Genomic DNA, 20,537 nt, shown 5'->3' with positions numbered 1-20,537 from the left:
TGACCAACCTGTCCCTTCGTCTTTCTGGATATCCCCTCAGTCTTCTGTCCCTGACCACGACCTTGGCCGGGTCCCTCCTCGTTTCCATCTGCCTCCCTCCTCGGCTGTTTGGTGTATCCCTGCAATGGCTCCCCGACTCCCTGCCTGGCTAAAAAAAAAAAAGTTAATTACCAACTATTAGGTCCTAACCTATACCCATTACAGTCACTCACTTTGGATTTTATCATTAAATATGGTTTAGATAATCTGGCTTAACTATTGATTTGAGCGTCTGACTGCTCATGTTATATCGCATGCATATATCAATAATTACTTTGGTCAGTATAAATGTTATCAAGCGGCATAAATAAGACCCAAGCTATAATTAACCAGATTAATCCTTTACACATGCGTGCTGGTGATGCCACAGCCAACTTATTGTGAACTGCAGTGGGGCGTGTTTGTTTTGGCGACACTGCAGTCCAATAAATCAGCTCTGAAACTTTATGATGGTAAGAGACGATAAAAAATAAGACAAACAGTAAACAATGCATCTCCTCCCCTCCTCGCCTAAAGCTTCAATTTATCATGTTTTTCTCTCTCAGGCTTTATTTGTGTGGTTGCTGAGTGAAAGCCACCACAGTGGCAGAGAGGCCCAGAATAGCCGAGGGCGGGGAAGGCCAGCGGGCTTGCATGTGGGCTGCTGAGCTGTGCGCTCTGCAGTGTCTCTAAACCATCCGCTGGCCTGTGGAATGGAGGCTGCTTCCTCATGCATGCCAGTGGTCAGAGCCCGGCCTACACACCCTCAACTATTTCTGTCCTCTTCTCTTTTTCATTTTCTCTCCCTCTTACTCTCTCTTTTTCCCATACAGCTGCCTTTTAGAAGTATAAAACACTAGGAAATGCAGAGGAAGCATACAGGAAGATGAAAGGTAGGAGGGAAATTGAGTTTGAGAGGGAAAATAGCGAGATTCACTTTTCCTCACACCTAATTTCCACTCGATCATACTGCACCAACAATGTAGATGTATATGTTATTCTACTTCACTATTAATATTCTATGATTTAGTATGAGATAAATAACTTTTTGTTAAACATATTATACTTATTTATTCTACATATTGTTCTGTTGGACATGTTATGTTTGACTTGTTTACTGCAACATTAAACTGGTGACTAACATGTGCAATGAGTGAAACATACAATGCTATTTCTGGATTTTTTTGAAAGTGTGAGCAGTACGGGAAAAAGGATAAACACACCCAGTGGGATTGTTAATCACAGCATCAGTCATGAGATGGAAATGAAAAGCACTTTTAACGATAACACCAACATTCCTGGGGCGTTGCTGTTGCTGATCACACAATTATGTGCAGCCAATTGAGTCTAAGTCAATGACTAATGAATGCGTAGATATCTCCAGGCAGGGCAGTATAATCTGAAAGAAATGTGAAACATTTCTTTTGTTTGGTATTTGAATGTGTCAGCGAACTACACCGCTGGGAAATAACGTTCAAAACAATGTAATGATGGGCTATTAGGGAATTCTTCAGCCGTACAGAGAGGAGTGTTATTGTTTTAGGGAGGCCTTAAGTTAACATTTGTTATTCTCCTGCTTTCTTTGCTGACTTAAATGTGGAGTATTCAGCAACACAATGGACCATATGAGTGAAATATTGCCTCTTTGTCCAGATGCATTCCAGGCACCTGGTGAAGCACAAATACAGACACTCACTGTAGAAGAATGCTTCCACTGAATACAACCACTGCAATATCTCCAACTCAAATACTCTCACTCCTTCTTTCTCTCCCACACTCACACTTACTGTACTTTAGTGGCCTGGAAACATGCCAGCTAGGCCTACTGTATTTCTCTACTGTGCATTACATACATAACATGCTGCAGAGGCCCACTCTTTATGGTTTGGAGTCCTAAATTGCCCAGACTGTCAAACCCAACACATTTCAGCTCAGAGATGTAAAGAAATACCCTGGCTATCCATCCCCCATAATGCACCCCAGTCTTGTCTGTCACATCTCAGCTCATACACTTCTGTCTGTATCAGCGGCTGAATGCTCTGATTGACGGCTAGCCTTGGCTCCAGAAAGTAAGAGATAAGCAGGCCCAGATGGGGCAGGTCGAACGTGTCTGCCCTCACGATTTAGCCCTGTGTCTGGGACAGTGGATGGGACCAGTGTGGAACTCATGCCCCCACCCCCACCCCATGTCAAATACATACCACATGGGAGAGGTGTAGATCACTGTTTGATCTGCCCTGTGGGGGAATCAGGATATCCAGACGGTGCTTGCTGCTTGTGTTTCTCTGTCCTCAGCCTCTGGGTGACCCAGCTACCATGGACAGAGAGGTTGGGATAGTTTACTGGGCAGTAAATTATGATGGATAAAATATATGGCTGCTCGTTATGCCACACAGAGTAAAGCAGATGGGTTGATCTTGGACGTTTCATCATTTTACAGTTGTGCACTGTTTGATGACCCTGGTGACTGGTGAGGTTAGACGGTAGCATAACGCTATGGATGGCCCAGTAATAGTAGCAGATGTTATCATGTAAGAATAAGTGATCTGTCTGACCTGGATGAATGGGAGGTTAGAATTATAATAAGCATCCATTTGTAAAGTATAATGGATAACAAGTTAGTGTCAGTGTTGAGCGGGAGAAGAGGAGAATATTTGATCCTTCACAGCTCTCTTTGAAACATACAGGAGTCATTAAGGACAATACAACAGCTTTTACAAAAGCATACCAAGTGCCTTTGCATTTCCCACACTACATCATTCAAACCTTTGTCCTCCTAAGTTTTTACTGCTCACAATATAGCAAAAATATGACTGAAGCCTTAGAGATAAGCTCCATTATAGCTAAATACTTGCTATGCAATATCTTAGAAACATATACTCCTCCAGTACCTTTCAGCTTAACTGATGTTTAAGGAGTCCCTGCCTTACAGTAAGTGCTGTATGCTACCATTATGGTTTACAGTGATTTACACATTGTTTTAGCCTGTGAGTTGCTCAAAGGTGGGAAAGGTACCAAAGCAGCTTACTCATAAGTAATTCTTGCCAAAGGTGAAGTCAAGCAGAAAGGTATATTGCTTGGTGTCAAAATATAAAAGAGTCATTAATAAGAGTTAAAAGTATACAGCCACGTTAGCGGCTCACATGGGGCTGTACTTACCCAGAGGAAAAAAATATGTGATATATATATATGATTTTGATCTCTTGAGATTATTAGAGCTTCTCATTTTGAATAATTCTGTGATCATTTGCGTCTCAGTTACTTTGCCTAAGGGTCCCTTAAGAGCACTAAAGAGATGAATGAGTAGAATTCCCTCAGACAAGTGACGTTGAATTGAGATGAAAATTTTAGCCATCTTTGAGAAGTAGCATAAACAATGGAGATTGCATCATTGTATACCCCTGATCGCATTCATGTCTTAGTTATCAGAATCAGAATCAGTTTTAATGGCCCAGTATGCACACGTACATGGAACTTGACTTCGGTAGGTGTTCACTCTCTCAGACAGGTAGACGTATACAATATTCAAATTCAAATTCAAATTCAAAAAACTTTATTTGTCCCCGGGGGGCAATTCAGAGAAAAGAAAAGTTAGAAAACACACTCGGCGTGTGTGGCATGCAAAGGGTAAACTAAAAAAGTAACAAATATATACATAAAACAAGTAGAAAAACGTAATAAATGCTAAATAACGCTAAAAGTTGCTCTGTGTTCCGACCGGTCGACCACACGAGCAGCGACCCGGAACCGGAAAAAGACACTAAGTACACATAAGTAAAAATAATAATAATAATAATACATTTGGACAAATGCAAAATCCAGATGGTAAAAATAGACAGGCACATATAGATATATAAGAATAATAAATTATAATAAAGAGAAAGGAAGCGAGGGGAGACAGAGAGGGGACAACATGCAGCAAAGGACTGCAGGTCAGAATCAGATCTGAGGATGCGCTATGGGCCGTATGCTCATACCAACAGGTGAGCTGCCAGAACAGAAATTTGTATGCGATAATCAGTGATAATTCAGTGAATGTACGTTGTAACTAAATTACAGCAGCTTTCATTAACTAAACCTTTAATCCAGAATATTGACTGCTTACAGGCAACATTCGATAATAACCACAGCTGGATGATGCTGTAAGTACTTATTTATTAACCTGAAAGAACTTTGAAAGATGCACTTGTCAGTTAGTTATCAGCTCAACTCCCAATCAGCATCCTCTTTGATGTTCTCCGTGTTGACGCCCTGCGCAGTTTGTGTCCGAGCCATCGAATCCCCTTTCTTTCACGTCATCAGCTCTCTTGTGGCCTCTCTGTGCCTCTGCCTTTTGCGCACACTCAGTTTCACCTCACACGCTTGGTGTCTCAGTACTTCTGTACACGCTCACTGGCTCTGAATACAATAAAGCCTGAGGTATCCATGGTATTTGTCTAGCCCCCACAGCAGCTCCCTTTGCCTCTGACACATACTAGAGTTTCTGAAGAGCAGGCCGTTATTATAGGCCTCCGCACAATCCTGTCTGAACTAATTCCTATGTTTGAGTTGAGAAATGTAGATACTGTGTGTGGCATGTATTGATGTTACATAAAGTGAAGGGTCACTTTGTGACGTTGAACAGGGGCTGAGAGGAATGTCCGGGTCAGTGGACTTCATTTAGTAAGACAGAGTAACTGAGGCTGTGTCAAGTTAAAATACCTGCAGTGTTCTTTCCCTCTGTGGACAGGTTTGGACAGGTCCCCACTTTGTTACCACCGTCAGCTTTCAAACTACAGTGTCAGTGGCTTGATGCAACTTTTTTCTGGGGGAAACATTTTGGAATTATTCTCCTCATCTTCTTCACCTGCTATCCTTTAAATGAATTCTGATTGGATGTTTCCACAATTTGCTTATTTCATCTCTCACAGCTTCTTCTTTTAGCATTTTGGCTGTATTTTGTAGGAGTGTGTTTGGCTGGTACTGTTTGGTTTTTTCTTACCTCTCATCAAACTCATCTCCTGTTGCAAAAGGCAGATGTTTTTTTTTTTTAGCTTAAAAGCTCTGATAAGCCCATTATATGATATAAGTCCAGCACCAAATGCCTGAAGAGACAGATATGTCTCTGGTAGAGACCAAAACAGAGTTGAAATGACTCAATATTGGACATTGAATTTTCACTGACCTGGAAACAACATAGCTATAGGTGAAGTCAGTGGCAGTTAATATATTTAGCAGCTCAGTGAAAATGAATCCCACCTGGGCTGCAGCCTAGGAAATGGGGAATGGAACACAGCTATTCAGGGGGTTGCTGCTGAGATGGGGGAGCAATTTTAGAGCAGCAAAGAAATACAAGTAAACACCAAATTAATATTTTCCTCTGTGGGAGGGTCTGGGGGCACAGGGTTTTTAAAAAATATATAAACAAGCTCAATAGTGATACTTTTTAATGCACCTTGGCGCCTTATTTACATTCAAAGTGGGCTTTTGCACGTGTCTTGAAAATATTTAGGAAGGATTATTTATGCTAAGCTAATGCATATAAACTAAACCAGTATTTGTTTTAAAAGTTATTAAGTACTGTTTGCCGAAAATCCGCCAAATACCGAATATACAATAAAAGTTGGTGGCACTTGAGTTAGATGTCATTTCTTTTAAAAATGCTTACAGTACAGGGCCATATTGTTCACTGTCAACTCTACCAAAACTTTATCTAACATCTGGAAAAAAAGAAAAGCAAAAGACAGATTAATGGGGCCCCCAGGGGTTCACACTGAGCTACATTCACTGTTAAAAAGAATGACATTCTCCAGTTCTAACAGTTGAGATAAAAAAGTACAGCAGATGGTGTCTGGGTATCTTTAAAAGTCCTGGCTCAAATCTTCCCGTGCCTCGCTGCCATTGCGTGCTCAGCGTTGTTTTGGAACCAATCATATGCTCTACTGTGGGATGTGTGCCATACATAGAACTGCCACTAAAATGAACAATAATGCCCGGGAAATCCTCAAGAATGCGTTTCGTATTTCAAATTACACAATTAAGCAATTGTATAAGAAGTATGAATGCAATCAACTTAATCAAAGTGTTTCTAAGTCGGCAGCTGGAAACCTCCAACGCTTCTAATGAACTGAGCCTTTGGAGATAATCTCGCCAGATGTTACAAAGCACATTGCTGTTGCTGGAAATAAAACCACACATACTTCTATCCTAAGCTGATGAAAAGAAGCCAAAACACACTCACTCTGATAATGTACAGTGATGCAAAACACTCCCAGAGATCATAAATAGTCATTATTATTATTGGCATTATCAGCTCAATTAAATGAAATCAAAGGCATAACTTTCTGTCAGTGATTTTGGGACTCTTCTCTTCTGCTGATGAGCAGCAAAGTGTAATTTTTAGTTTTACCAAATTTAAAGTATTAGCTACAAACAGAAACTTTTTTATTTGTTTGTCCTTAGAATGTTATTTACTGACCAAACTGAAGCAACACATGGACTCCCAGTGGACATCCAAGTAGATGTGGAGAAAAACAGGAAGTAATCATTTGATCAGATTGGAGGCAACCGGACAACGATTGGTTGCAGTTCAGAGGTCATTCCCCTCCCAAGGTTGTCATGCAACGACCATGTAATATACTCCAGGTTCAAAAATAGAACTGAGCAGCTATTCACTCACTATCTCACTTGTATCTCACAAGGAATGCTGAATATTTTCCCTCTTCCCCATGTGACACCAAAGCTCCACAGCAGAAAACGTTCCCGTCTGGGTTGTTGCTCGATAATTGCGTCCATATATCAGTTTACTCACATTACATCCTCATGTGAAAAATAATTATGTAACAACTGCTGTGTATATTCTCCAACATGGTGGAGCATGTTCTCAGAACCTGAAAAGTAATGAGGAACAGACTCTGCCATGGGCCTAAAGAATAAATCAATGATCTGCTAAGGACTTTGTATGTACAGTACATGGAGTCCCTCAAGGTATCTGAAGATCTTCACCAGCATAACGTGAGACATCCATGACCGGTGACGGCTCTAATATCATCATCCCAGCTAATGATGTGAACACAGCTAAGGTTCAAGCCTGCAGCTGGCCTCAGCTTGACTCTTGCTGGTATCCACTCATTCCGCTCACCCCTCATGATATGGGCGAGGGCAGCCTGCCAATTCTCATGGACATAATAATGCTTTTGGTTGTGGATGGAGCAGGATGTAAGCTGGTGGAAATTGACAACCACAAGCTGATTGCAAGAGGCTGGCCTGTGGCACAGCTACTGGAATTCCAGTGGGAAGACTCACTCCTTAGGATGTGAGCCAGACATCGACACTAGCGTGGATGTGGTCAGATAGTTTAATTGTAGAAGAGAGAGTTAGTCTCTTCAAGGTAAAGGAAAAATCTCCCTTGGATACTTCTACTCTCTCATCAATCTGAGATGTTTAATTCATTCCAGGAGTTGTCATCTGATGAAGTGTTACAATAAGACACATTTACTTGTACAGTTTCCCTCAAAGTTTGCCCTGTTTCCATCTCCATGAGAAAATACCTCAATTTGCTGCAATCAGTTGTGGGTTATACATGGATGTCATGACAGTGTAAAGGCACAACGGTAATGATAGCATGCGATATTCGTAATGAGTGAGGATTGGCAAGTTTTTCCCATTAACAAAATGAAAGAGTCATGGCCCTTACTCCAAATGCAGCGTGACTGTGGCTGCACTGGATCTGGTGTTGTGAGGCCGTCACTATCTGTGTCTTGTTTGGGATGATTTCTGCCAGTTTGACTGTTTTGCAGTATCAATATTATGGCCACTAAAGGGCTGTAAAACAAGTTGTGATCTTTTAAAGATGTTTTCGCAAATGTGTTAGGAAAATGTTACTTAATTACAAACAGGGACGCATTAGCACCAGTCTGTAGGCTCTGGCCAACTAGTCCAATATTCACTTTCTTTTTAGCTCTGTTTGGGTCTGAGATACAGCCTGATATTCGACGCGAGGGCACTGTCCGTTAAGCTCCTCCCAAGCCAGTTGTGATTGGTTTAAAGATATTCAAACAACCAAAGGATGTTTCTTCCCCTATCCCAGGATGATAAGCTGGTGTAGCCAGACCTTACTCCAGCACAGTGCTGTTGAGGGAGGTCTGGTCATGCAAGACTATGATGAAGCTGATGTCATCGTAGTTTCATGTGGTGTCTCTATGGGAATCAGCTGAGAATCCTGCACACTGGGGGGATATTTGGGTGGGCCAGGGTACCAAAAAGAGAAATTGGAGTCTAGCAGCCATTCAAGTAGAAAACGCTATTGGTTATCGTTAGGTGTTTTTACACGGGAAAGTAAGACGTGGATTTGGCTGCCTTTTTTGCGGCCTGGTCCGCAATATCAGACAGACCGAGGTATATTGACGGCCTGATTTAGCACCCTAATGTGACGGCTAGGACCCTACATATACTGTCGGCTCGATTTCCACGTAAATTGGGTAAATGTGGCTGGCAGCAAAGGCGTGACTTGGGTGGAGGTGTCAATGGCATGAACTGTTGTGCAACCCACAGCCGGGAGTTTTAAAAGCAGGAAACAGCTGATCGCAGGAACGAGAGGCAGCAAGGTATCACCTGGTCATCACGTCACCCGCGACAGCAAGTATCGACCGTCGAGATGAGCAGTTGGAGAGCCTGTGAAATCCTTGAGATGCTTTCCAGAGAAAGTCGTAAATTCTCATATCAAGAGACAGAGTTAAAAATGGGATGTCACTGTGTACGCCCAACTTTGTGCTTCACGTCACATCACTTGTTTACACCTATCCCAGAAAGCCGTTTTTTGGGAAAAAAGAAATAATACGCCTCGGTTCCACATAGACAAAACGTAAAATTGCAGCCTTTGCCTAGCCTAAATATGATGCATTACTATACAAAAATGACAATTGTTGAAGTGTTTTAGGTTGATTTTCTCCTTCAAAAGTTGAACTCTCTCTGAATGTTAATGACATATGTTGCAAATGTTTGATATTTTCAATATTTTCAATATTTTCATCCCTGTGACCGGACCCCGGATAAGCAGTTGAAGATGAGTGAGTGAAATATTTTCACCAAAAATAGTCCCAAATAAAGTGTCAAATTAGTAACTGCACTGTACACTAACTGTAACTGCACTGTAGGTTGCATTGCTGAAATGTACCAGCATTTTAAATGTTGACCTCTTGCTGTCCTTACTCTTGAACTCCACCTTTCACCTCATGCTAAGTTTGTTCAGTTGCTAAAATAGGCACAGAAGCAGAGGTGCTACCTCTGGTGTGTGTAGTCTGCTGTAATTCAGTGCGGTGCATCGCCCACGCACACACACACACAGAAAAACATTTTGGGATACAGCCACAGAGCAAGACAGTGTTTAGACTACCCACAATCCCCTCCTCCCCTCCGCTCGGCTGCACATCTCCTGCACTCAGAACATAAGCCAGGGCCTTCAGGATCGGGTCCCTCCCTTTGTGCTGCCTGTAGAGTTGAGAACACTGTGAAATGTTTACGGTCAGGATGAAAAGAAATGTGCTCATGAGGATCTTAAAAGTGAATTAGTGCACAAATTCACTACATACTGGAGGAAATGGACAGCTCATCTGGAATAAGTGGGCCCTCATCACAACAGGACACAGGCACTAATATGACTGATTCTGTTTTGTTTTTGTATGAGTGAAGTGCTTCCGCCCTTTTCTGATATGAAGGAAAGACTGTGGGCAGATAGAACAAAAAGGACTGAAACGTCTCTAGATCCTGAACACAGCCCTATCTCTTAAAATATATAATATTATCTTCCCCTTGCGCATTTTACTTTCTCCCTCTGTGCCTCCCTTCCTTTTTTTTCTTTTCTTTCAATCTCTTTTTCCTCTCTTTGTGAATTAGTGCATCCCCGAAAGAAAGCTCTGATAAGAATGTAAATGGGGCAGTTAAAGTCGTAGCTGTCAACATGTGGCGTTCTCTGTTAACAGTGTATATTGAATATGTGTACTGAACATTTTGTTCATGATGATGTTGTTAAAAGCTGTGAAAAATGTTGAGAAATGCCATTGAGACCCTCTCCAGAGGCGCAGGGAGGAATGTTATTGTTATAGCTGCGTCTATCTTTAATAATTTAAAGTTGTTCCATTTGGAATCAGTTACACTAACCTTTCAATCATGAAGATGAGAGTTCACAAGATGACATTACTCCGTTTGCCTTCTCGGCCCCTGAAATCTCTCTACATCTCTCAGAGCTGCAATTATTATTGATATATAATAGAGGGATTCCTGTACATAAAGACTGGGCAAACTTCCATCGAACTATTGCCAGTTTCAAATAACTGTAGTGAAAAGCCTGCAGCAACCTTTTTAAAAGAGAATCTATGGTGTATTAGTGTTTTATATTCTTCACTCACTTGGCCTCCCTCAGACAGGAAGTGATAATTATGTAGCTTGCTCCATAATGGGTGTGAAAACACTCATCGCAGCAGACGGGGGAGGTAAGGTGGAGTGTGCTGATGTGTCAACCAAGTGAGGTGTTAACATGAGATTAAAACTAAATCTGTAAAACAGGATAAAGTCATGCTCCACACATCCTCGATGTTTTACACCTCATGACAGCGCGCAAGAAAAAGATACATATGTAAAGAGCTGAGCATGCTCCTTTAAATCCTGTTTTTCTCTGTTGATTTACTTTAGCAGACAAGGGGAGGCTTGTTTACCTGACCCGAGATCAGTACACGCTGTGTCAGATGGAGAAAATGAACCTCAGTGGAACAGTTTAGACAGGACACCTTAGACTTTACAGCAGCCTTACTTAGAAAGCTCTCCTTGTGTATACAGCAAAGGCACGGGCCAACGCTGGACCAGGGCAAATTAGTCTTGAACTGGAATAAAAAATGAGTCTAAATCCTCCAATAACACGACCCAAAACACAACACAACATACAGAAAAGAGATGACAAGCATATTCCTGGCAAACATGCTGTTTTTAGAATACACCATGCAGTGAAAGTTCCTGCTGTCTCGAGTTTGGTGAAAGAATATCTGAGAATAGTTGAGGCGGAAAAACACTGCCAAACACTGTCCAAGCGGGCTCATCAGTAAACTGAAAAAAAAAATAGTAATGTAACATTGGGTGGGTGTGATGGTTTGGTAACATTTTCTGTTAGAGGACATTTTTAAAACGTATGTCAGTTGTGATTCATGGCTTTATAAATTTCATAAATTAATTTATTAAGATTTAGATAGATCATATAATGATGACCTTTGGGTTGCCAGGTTAAAAAAAGTCTGTCTGTTGTTTATTCTCCTCCAGCATAAGTCTGCAGATGTAAATGATAGAAAGCTCATCAATGGACTTTTATTTGGTCAAAAAGTTTTTACTTTTAATGACTTAGAGTTATAATGCGTAAGATTTTAATCTAGTTAATTGTCTGTTACGTTTCTATTTATCAAAGAGTGTGTGACAATGGTGATTGATCATATGACCCACTTATAATAAAAGCACTTGTCCCTGCCTCTTTGCTGAGAAATACCATCTGAGTGTCTGTGGTGACATTCCCTCGCTATATTCAAATGTGCCGCCATGTTAGGGATGGTTTGTACGTACAAGTCAGAAGCAGTTGGTCTGCCCAGGTGGAGCTTGTCTCTGCCAATCATGCTGCGTTCCATTGTCCTAATGAAAGGGCACTTTCGAGTCTGAATTCCGAGGTAGGCTCGCTCTTATGTGTCTGACCGGTGCAGGAACGCTGGGAGGTGAGGTTCCAGAGGCCCACCTGCAGTTTCATCTTGCCGCCAAAGTGGCCGCTAGAAAAAAACGTATCTAAACTCATACTGATTACAACTTCAACTGATCTATCAAACAATTTACTAACTTTGTGATCTCTGTTAACTTTGCATTAAGATTAATATGATAGTCACCGGTGTTGCACTGTGCTTGTGTGTGCAAAATATGGTTGTTAACAGTTTTACTTATTTATGCTTTGTCACTTTATAGTCTTTGCAAGGCTACATTTACTGTATAATGGATGTTTATAACATTATTGCTAATGCTATTGCATTGTTACTGCTGCAATTGCTGTCACTTTTGAACATTACTGAATCCTATATTTGTATCTCGAACTTTAGTCAGGTCTAAACTCCATTTAGCTGATACAGTTTTAGGGTCTGTTATTAGTGACATCTGCTAACTAGATTGTCATCGACTCTCCGGGATTTCTCCATTAATAGTTGTTACATGAAAAAAAACTGTCTCGATGGCTTATTTGATTTGTGTAGGTGCCGAAAAAGACCATGGGATGATTTTGCACCGGAATTACGCTTTAAGTCAAAAGCGCAGTCACAAGTCAAAATGTCTGCTGTGAAAAAGGGCTGTTGGTTTTAGAACATCTTACCAAAGAACAGCATTTGAAAATGAGCCAGCTGGCTAACAACAGCACATTAACAGACAAGTGAAGTCGTTATCTACAACTTATAAACCCTATTTGTAAGTTATCACTGACTGAATTCCCCATCTCCCCACTAGCAATTTTTCTTTAGCTCTGGAGTTTCCCAGGTTTGATGGTCTTCCTAAATGAGAAGACAGTGTTGTGTGTTCTACTTACAGATCATGTGCCGGCCAAATGAATGCCGCAATGACATCACCCTGAGGCGACTTGACAACACCATGCTAAAAGGGCTTCATTCACAACTGCTGTTTAACTGGTGCTAAATAACGCCTGTGTAAGTTAAATAGAGGGTGTCTCAGCAACGTGAGCCATCCACAAACAACCCGGTATTCATTTCATCAAAAGACTTTGCAAAGCATTATATAGTTATTACAGTGGTGCATTAGTCACATGAAATGTTACTGTAAGGAGAAAGCGGATCGAGGACAATGAACTAATACGCAAGATTCACCAGGAAGGAGAGGTGAGAATTTGTGGTGTTTGCAGAGGGATGTTCTGCTTCATGCGCTGGACAAGGCAGGATTATTGTCAAAGTACTACTGTGGCTTGTGAGGACATGCATTCAGCCCATTTTGTTAACCACACGCACACGCACACACACACACACACACACACACACACACACACACACACACACACACACACACACACACACACACACACACACACACACACACACACACACACACACACACACACACACACACACACACACACACACACACACACACACACACACACACACACATTGATTGTGATACAAGCACCCCTCCCCCCACATATATCTTCTTAGCCCTTTTGTAATACACTGTACAAGCAGAAACACAAACCTCTCCTCCACTTTTCCCCCAGCCTCTTTAGGGGGGAAACTACACGGAAAAGTGTGACATCACCTCTAAACTGCACCGGTTACCAAGGTGATGTGATTTTTTTTCTATACAAGAATAGAACCAAAAAAAGGGATGCAGGCTGCAAGCTCTGCCATGTCCTTGACTTAAGGGCATCAGGTTAGAAGCTTTGCACACACTATCTCGTAGTTCTGATTTAAAATCCGTATAGAGGAACAAAGATTACAACTGAGGAAGTCTATTTTTTGCTGCAGCACTACCCATGTGCTGTCTGTTAGCCTATCTGTAATTGTCCCTGTCATGTGCTGCAGTGCTGCAGTATTCTGCAGGAATTAGTACACTCACACAGCGTCACAGTCTCAGCCTGCTGCAGCTTTGAAAAATAAAAGACTATGCACAAAAATAATTGAATCGGATAGAATATGCAGGGACTAGTTTGGAAAAATAATAAGTATGGTGTGCATGTGTGATAGATAAGGATAGAGAGGAGAGGCTTAAAAGAGACACAGCAATAGTCCAGTCAAGTGTCTGCCGGCTGCCGGCTGCATTTACAGAACGGCTCTTATCAGATGTGGGCAGTCACAAAGGGAGACAGTGTGAGGAAGAAATAGCAGGAGAGGGAACACATAGTCAGTGTGCATATCATGAAGAACTTTTTTAGAGAGGAGAGACAGCCAGACATCCCATGAGGCCAGCGCCTTTCTCTGCAAAACCGGAGCTTGTGATCACTCATCACCACAACTCCACCAAGGCACAGGAAGCAAGGAGGATCCTAAAACACCACAGGGTTGAAAAAAAAATCTGAGCTCTGGATAGGAGAGAGGACAGACATGCACAGGTGCTGCTAGAGGGAGAGAAGGGAGCAAGAACGCAGGGAGAGAGAGAGAGAGAGAGAGAGAGAGAGAGAGAGAGAAAGAGAGAGAGAAGGGGGGAGTGAAGGGAGGTGTAGGAGGAGACTTGACTTGCTTCAGAAGGGAATAGGAGCCGGAGAGCAATTCCTAAACAGCTGTCCGGCAGACTTCCCAGTCGACAGAAGCGCAGCCCCAAGGCAGAGACAGGAGGCAGGGCAGTGTCAACAAGCCGGAGAAGCCCAACAGCAGCCTATGAACACACACATACAGACACACACATCAACCTGAGGCTGCAGCGTTCAGGAGAACACCAGCGATATCTGGGACGGATCAAAATCTTCCCATCGGAATATCTGAGGTGAGGGATGGAGCATGTTTTCCGCACTCTGCTGGTACAGTAATAGTAGCGTGGATAATGTTGTTGCAGTAGACCTGCTGTCATGTAAGTGTCTTGGTTTTTCCTTGTATTTCTGGAGCAGAATGTGATAAACCGCTCAACGAAAGGTAAAAAAGCATGCATGGTAAGTGAAGCTTGTACTGGAGGATTTGTCCGGCAGACATGCAACACATGACCTGAACTGTTGGGAGCAACATGATATCCTGTCCTGAAGGCTTGTTCCCCAAAAAATGCAGAACTAGCTGCATGTGCCTTTATCTCCCGAGGGATGCAGATATGGAGGAGGTTTTTACGGGTGCACTGGGAGGAAAGGACTTTTGTTTTTTCATGCCAGTATATGTTGACATTCCCTTCATGTTTCATACGCTTTGATTCCGCTTCCTGCTCATCTCTGCCAAGGATAACTCTGGCATGTGCTGGCCATGCTTGCGGGTGGCACAAGAGGAGCGAGAAAGAAAGACAGAACAAATACTCCACCCTGCCATTCACCCTCATCCCGGCACCACCACCAGGCCCCTGAAAATAAGGCCTTTGCCTATAATTGATGGGGTTTTTTATGTAACAAACAGCTCAGTCCATTCTGTAAGGCTACCATTACCCTCTGTGGTATGTGAGTTTGCTTTTTAAAACAGCCCCAAAGAGAGGGTCTTTCTACTATTCAAAGGCGTGACACAAGTCAAGGCCACGGTTAAATGTTAGAAAAGTATTTAGAGACTTCAAACTTCCACAGTGTTGCTTTGTAGACACAGTGGGAGGGGTAGAAGTTCGTCCCCCACACACTGATGATGTTACGCTGACCACAACTACTACACAAGTGCAGAATTGCATGCTATTTTTCAACAGCACTCATGGGAAATGTCAGCACAGTAATCCCATCACGGGAGGAATATTTAGGGGATGCATGGTGTCTATTTTAAAGAATGGAGAAGTCATATACAGGTCATATTTTTAACAGCTGCTCCCCTGAGCCTCTCTCTCTGTACTGTACGTCACTCATCATCGGCTTTGGAGCATCATCAGATAGTAGCATTTATTCACAGTAGAGTCACACTGTCTCTAAGAATAAACTGACCCAGTAATACCACACGTGACTTTTAGGTGTCCAGAAATACCCAGACAAATCACAAGCCGTTAGTTTAATTACTAGATACCAACCCCACATTTATCTCTCCCCACGTTCAGACCTTCATCACCTCGCTCCCTCTGTTGCCCCCTCAGTAATAACCACCCCTCCAACTATGAGCTGGTGAGGCAAAGCTCCATTTTTAAAGAAGCTGGAGTGGCTCCAGATCACTTCATGCCCAGACAGATAGCTGTTCCTGACCCAATGACACAGTGGCTTTATCCTGCAGCTCCCATTATGACTGGGTGGCTGCTCAGGCAAGCAATTTAGAAAGGAAGGTGCCATCAGATTTCCACTTCCCCATAGGTGTCAATGACACCCATGAGCACATTCTGTGGTGGCGCCGGGCTCCGACCAGTCAACACGTGCCGCTCTGCCTGTTTTTGGATCACTTCCAAAAGAAGAATGCAAATCTCGCCTTGGCTTTGAGATACACCAGAATACACCTACTCCACTATTCACATCCCACAGAGACACACATGTATTAATTGGGTCAGGCCATACTGTGAGGGTCCATCCCGGGGATATCCTGAACTGTTGTAATTGATTAATTTCCTCTTGAGCCAACACAAGCTTAACTTACATTTTCATGACTCTTGAGATCCTCTACATGCACTTAAATCAATATTAGTTTACACAGGATCTCATTAAATTACCCATCAAAGTGGTTATGCATGATTCCAAAAAAAGAGGACATTGTTTTCTTCATACTTTGCTGCTGGCCTCTGGAATTCCAGTCATGTTTATCATATAAGCCAAACTGGGCCACGAGGAGGATGGCTGGTGTGAAGGTCAGATATCCAGGCTTTTATCGTACCAGCTGACTTCTCACAGGCCACAAGTGTTGACCTTGGGTAGGATGCACAGCAGTTGTCCCCACTGTGAGAGTTTCAAGAGTTGGACGGCTCTTCTGCTGGAGGATTTCCTATCCATACCATCCATATGTCCAGTCTATACTATTGATTCCAACCAACATTATCATCTTTTTAATGTGTTTTCTCATGCCACTGGAGAGAGGGTCCACACAGACCAGGCAGATGTTATAATTTCATCAGGGCAGACCAATAATCAATAGGTACGTCTGATAGAAAGTGTTCCAGCCAGCAGTGCAGCAGTGACCTTCTATTCTTGAGAGTAACATTGCAAAAGTGCAGATATAGATATGTGCACTCTGAGCCCACAGGAAGCAATGTTTGACTCGGTGGTGCATTTGTTTCACTTCCTATCCAAGCCCAATTTCCCACTGCAGTGAGCATCAACTGTCAAGGTCAGGAAGGAATGAGGAGCAGCAGCGAAAGGGAGAGAGACTACAAAGAGAAAAAACAAGTGGGAGGAAGAGAGATAGAAGAAAAAGTCAGAAGAGAAAAGTTTGGGCTAAACAAATGAGGGATTTTGCTCTACTCCCCCCCACCACCACCACCCACCCTTCATCAAACATTGCAGCGCTCCTCTTCGCCTTCCTCCTTCCCTTTCTCTCCCTCACTGTTAGCAAACAAACACGCTCTCCTTCGAACACATGGCATGCATTCAAAACTGCTATCCCTTACAAGCGCAGTCAGGCACCTCACGCACACTCACAGCAGCACTCGACTACACAAGGACCCTTGGAGAGCGCTGTTGCCATTCAACACACTCACACATGTTTTGCATCCCTCGATGTTTGTCATGGCTATATATAGCCCCGTAGCACTTGTTGGGTGACAGGTTTATTTGTGTTGTAATAGCATCCACTGAAGTGCAAAGATTTCACCTTGTACTTCACATCGTATGCAGTTCATAGATAGCATAGCCGTGCCTATCATAAGGCTTCTGCGCTTCATCAATCACAAATTCATGTTGAAAGTGGATGTCCGTGCAATGGTTTCCAGCCTGCTTTTTGGATTCAAATACGGAGCAAGTGTCTGTCTCTGTGGCTCCACACTAATGTGCCTGCTGAATAAACATAGCCTACTTAAAGTGTCTCTGATAAGGCTGATGCAGTGTGTCTCTATGGGGTCGGTTGCAGCAGGAATGTGGATGTTTTCTCTGTGAAATTTGGGTGGACCTGACCGCCCAGGCACTTCTGTAACACGGTGACTGCTGACAGACCTCTCATAAGTAAATATGTCTATAAATGGGCAAGCTCTCCCCTCACTGGTGCTCTCTCCCACAACCCCCCACCCCCCATACACACACTGTCAACTCCCTTCCTCCTGTTTTCCCCTTTCTCCTTGGTTGCGATGTCATTTCAAACGGCCAAACCGATTTCTCCACTTTTTAAACTAAGTTCCAGCTTCCCCAAGCCGGCTGACAATGCGGTGACATTCTCGGTTGGATTTGCAATGGAAAAGCTCTGAGAAGACAGCATGTAATCAGGCACCTTTTATCAAACCCAATACCCCCTTAATTTTGTCTACCCATCCTGTTGTAATGAGCAACCTAGCTTATAAACACTCTGCCCATCAAAGCCAAATCAATTCACAATCTCTGCATCACCTTTTTCCTTAAGATCCACTTGCTCTGTAATCCCTCACTCTATCTATCCAACACAGCCCCCCCCCCCCCCCAAGCCCCCTAAACCCCTTCCCTCCCCTCCCGTCCATCTCTTTCTTTCTCTGTGCGTGTCTGAGCAGTAGCTCGTTCCTAAAACAGGCTGCACTGCTCTGATCCTACTAAAGTCTTTGCTTCTCTGCTCCAAATCTGTGCTCCAGCTGTTCCACATTAGCACATCCAGCGTTGTTGAGGCCAAAGGAGGCTCATGTGTGGAAATGTGAATAGAGCAACAAAAAGCCCTAGACCCAGGCCTCACCCTCCTCTGCTCTGGCTTCTAAGATCGCCAGATGAAAGATGAGGATCAGATTATTTTTGCTTCCAGGATCCAGAATTTGTTTGTTGGACTTTTATTGCTGAAATCATGTTTTATAAAAGATACTAACACTTTTTGTCTCTGATTTCAGGAAAGTGGCCCTTTGACCTTTCTACAAAGGCAGCCATCCCCAGTCCTGCTCGGAATCCCATTTCCTGATCGCAATTGCTGAAATCATTTATGGAGTCCTGTCTGACCTGTGTGTCAATGAGAATGTAACTGGAGCTTCTCCCAGGGGGAAGTGTAACATCCAGAACTTAAGAGCATTTCCCACTTTTCTATCCTGCATATCTGAGATCTCCTCTCCAGTTCCAGCCATGCCAGCGAAAGCACCCATATACCTGAAACCCACCAATAATAAGAAGGGAAAGAAATGTCGCCTCAGAGATATTTTGTCTCCAGACATGATCAGTCCACCACTTGGGGACTTTCGCCACACCATCCACATTGGCAAGGGTGGGGAGAGAGATGCCTTTGGAGACATGTCTTTCCTGCAGGGGAAGTATGAACTCCTACCTGGGAAGGGAGATGTCCACCCTCAGTATGGCATCCAAAGTGAGTTTCTGAGAGCCAACAGCACCGGTGATGCTTCCTTTGCCGAGACCCCATCCCCGGTGCTCAAGAACGCCATCTCCCTCCCAACTATTGGTGGCTGCCAGGCGCTTACCCTTCCTCTGATCTCCTCCACTGTGTTCCCCATGCCCCCAGAGCCATTGGAGGACATCATGGGGTCTACAGTTCCTATGAAACCTGACAGCCTAGAGGAGGTGGAGATCCTACAGATGGATGCTCTGTTGTGCTCCATGGACGTCTTCAGAAGCGAGCCTTCATCTCCCTCCGCAGATATTCAGTCGAAGCCTGATGTCCTTTTGGATCTGTTGGAAAATGCACATAAGTCCACCTCTAAGGCGGTTGCCAAGGCTAACAAAATAAACAAGAGTGAACCCAGGTTTGACAAGCCATCATCCTATTATATCAATGGTCACAGCAACAGCACCTTCAAAGCTAACGGAAGTCTGAACAGTAACATGAGCAGCGACAGCTTTGACAGCTTTAGCGGTAAAGGGGACTTCCAGAACAAGATCTGCAATGGCAGTGGGAATCTCAATGGCAATGGCAACTGCAATGGTTATGGACACTTTAACAATGACATTAGCCTGGGCTTCAAGCCAGAGCTCTCAAAGTGCAATGTAGAGTGGGTGGACAGGGACAGTGGGGTGGAGGAGGGCCGCGTCTGTGATTTTGATTTTGATTTTTCCAATGAGAAGAGCATGTCGCAGGATTCCCTCGCCCAGATCACGGGGTCATTCCTCTCCCTTGAACTCGATCTGGGCCCGTCCATCCTGGACGACGTGCTCAACATAATGGATAAACCCGCAGTGAAGAGCAGGCCCTGAGCTGTGCTGAGGCCCCAGGAGGAGAAAGGGAATTATTAAACTATAGCCATGAGGAGAGAAAGACTCAAAAAGCAATCGAAATGGTGTCTGGATATATCATTGAGATGAAAATGAGCTACAATAGACAGAGCTGCTTATGTTTTTATTGTCAAAACATATAACTATTCTAGCTTCTATGGAGTGTTGATTCTTCTTCTTTTCGTTTGTTTGCCATGCCAGCCGCATGTTTAAGATGCATGTACTATTGAGTTACAGCTAAAACACAGCCATCGTGCCTTTGATTTTACATTACTGTAAAAACGCTACATGATAGATTTGTGTTCTCATGTTGACTTCCACCCTATATTTACACAATAGGTCCTTTTGCTTTTTTTACACAGTCTTCAGCATATTGCATTTTGTGACTTTAAGTGTGTTTAACAAACAATAATTTTGTTTGTCACATAATTCATTTGACACTTTTCAAGCAAGAGAACACTATGCATATTTGTGTTTTTAAACTGTAACACAAATAAATGAATTTTGTCCTATTCTGGCTCATTTTTGGAAAGTGATGTGTGAATGCCCGGATTGAGAAGAAATTCCAAAAATGATTAAACAAGGTTACTCAAGAGAGGCAGAAAAACAGAATAATGCCAGA

The 20,537-nt window shown here is 43.1% G+C and overlaps 1 protein-coding gene across 1 annotated transcript; it reads left to right on the top strand.

The window, feature by feature from the left end:
- The first annotated feature begins 14,320 nt into the window (after positions 1-14,320).
- cdc42ep3 (CDC42 effector protein (Rho GTPase binding) 3) lies at positions 14,321-20,306 on the top strand. The gene is made up of 2 exons (XM_083923556.1): positions 14,321-14,493; positions 18,592-20,306. Exon 2 carries the CDS (start codon positions 18,818-18,820, stop codon positions 19,895-19,897), a length of 1,080 nt encoding a protein of 359 aa, XP_083779682.1. The 5' UTR covers positions 14,321-14,493; positions 18,592-18,817; the 3' UTR covers positions 19,898-20,306.
- Positions 20,307-20,537: the final 231 nt, after the last annotated feature.

Source organism: Echiichthys vipera (genome assembly GCF_963691815.1).
Source record: "Echiichthys vipera genome assembly, chromosome: 11".
Classification (NCBI taxonomy): Eukaryota; Metazoa; Chordata; class Actinopteri; order Perciformes; family Trachinidae; genus Echiichthys; species Echiichthys vipera.
The sequence above is the reverse complement of the archived record's forward strand: the minus strand, read 5'-3'. Positions and strand labels throughout refer to the sequence as shown.

Bases quoted from the DNA above. Each gene is read 5' to 3' on its own strand.
- cdc42ep3 (XM_083923556.1), top strand. From the start codon at position 18,818: ATGCCAGCGAAAGCACCCATATACCTGAAACCCACCAATAATAAGAAG.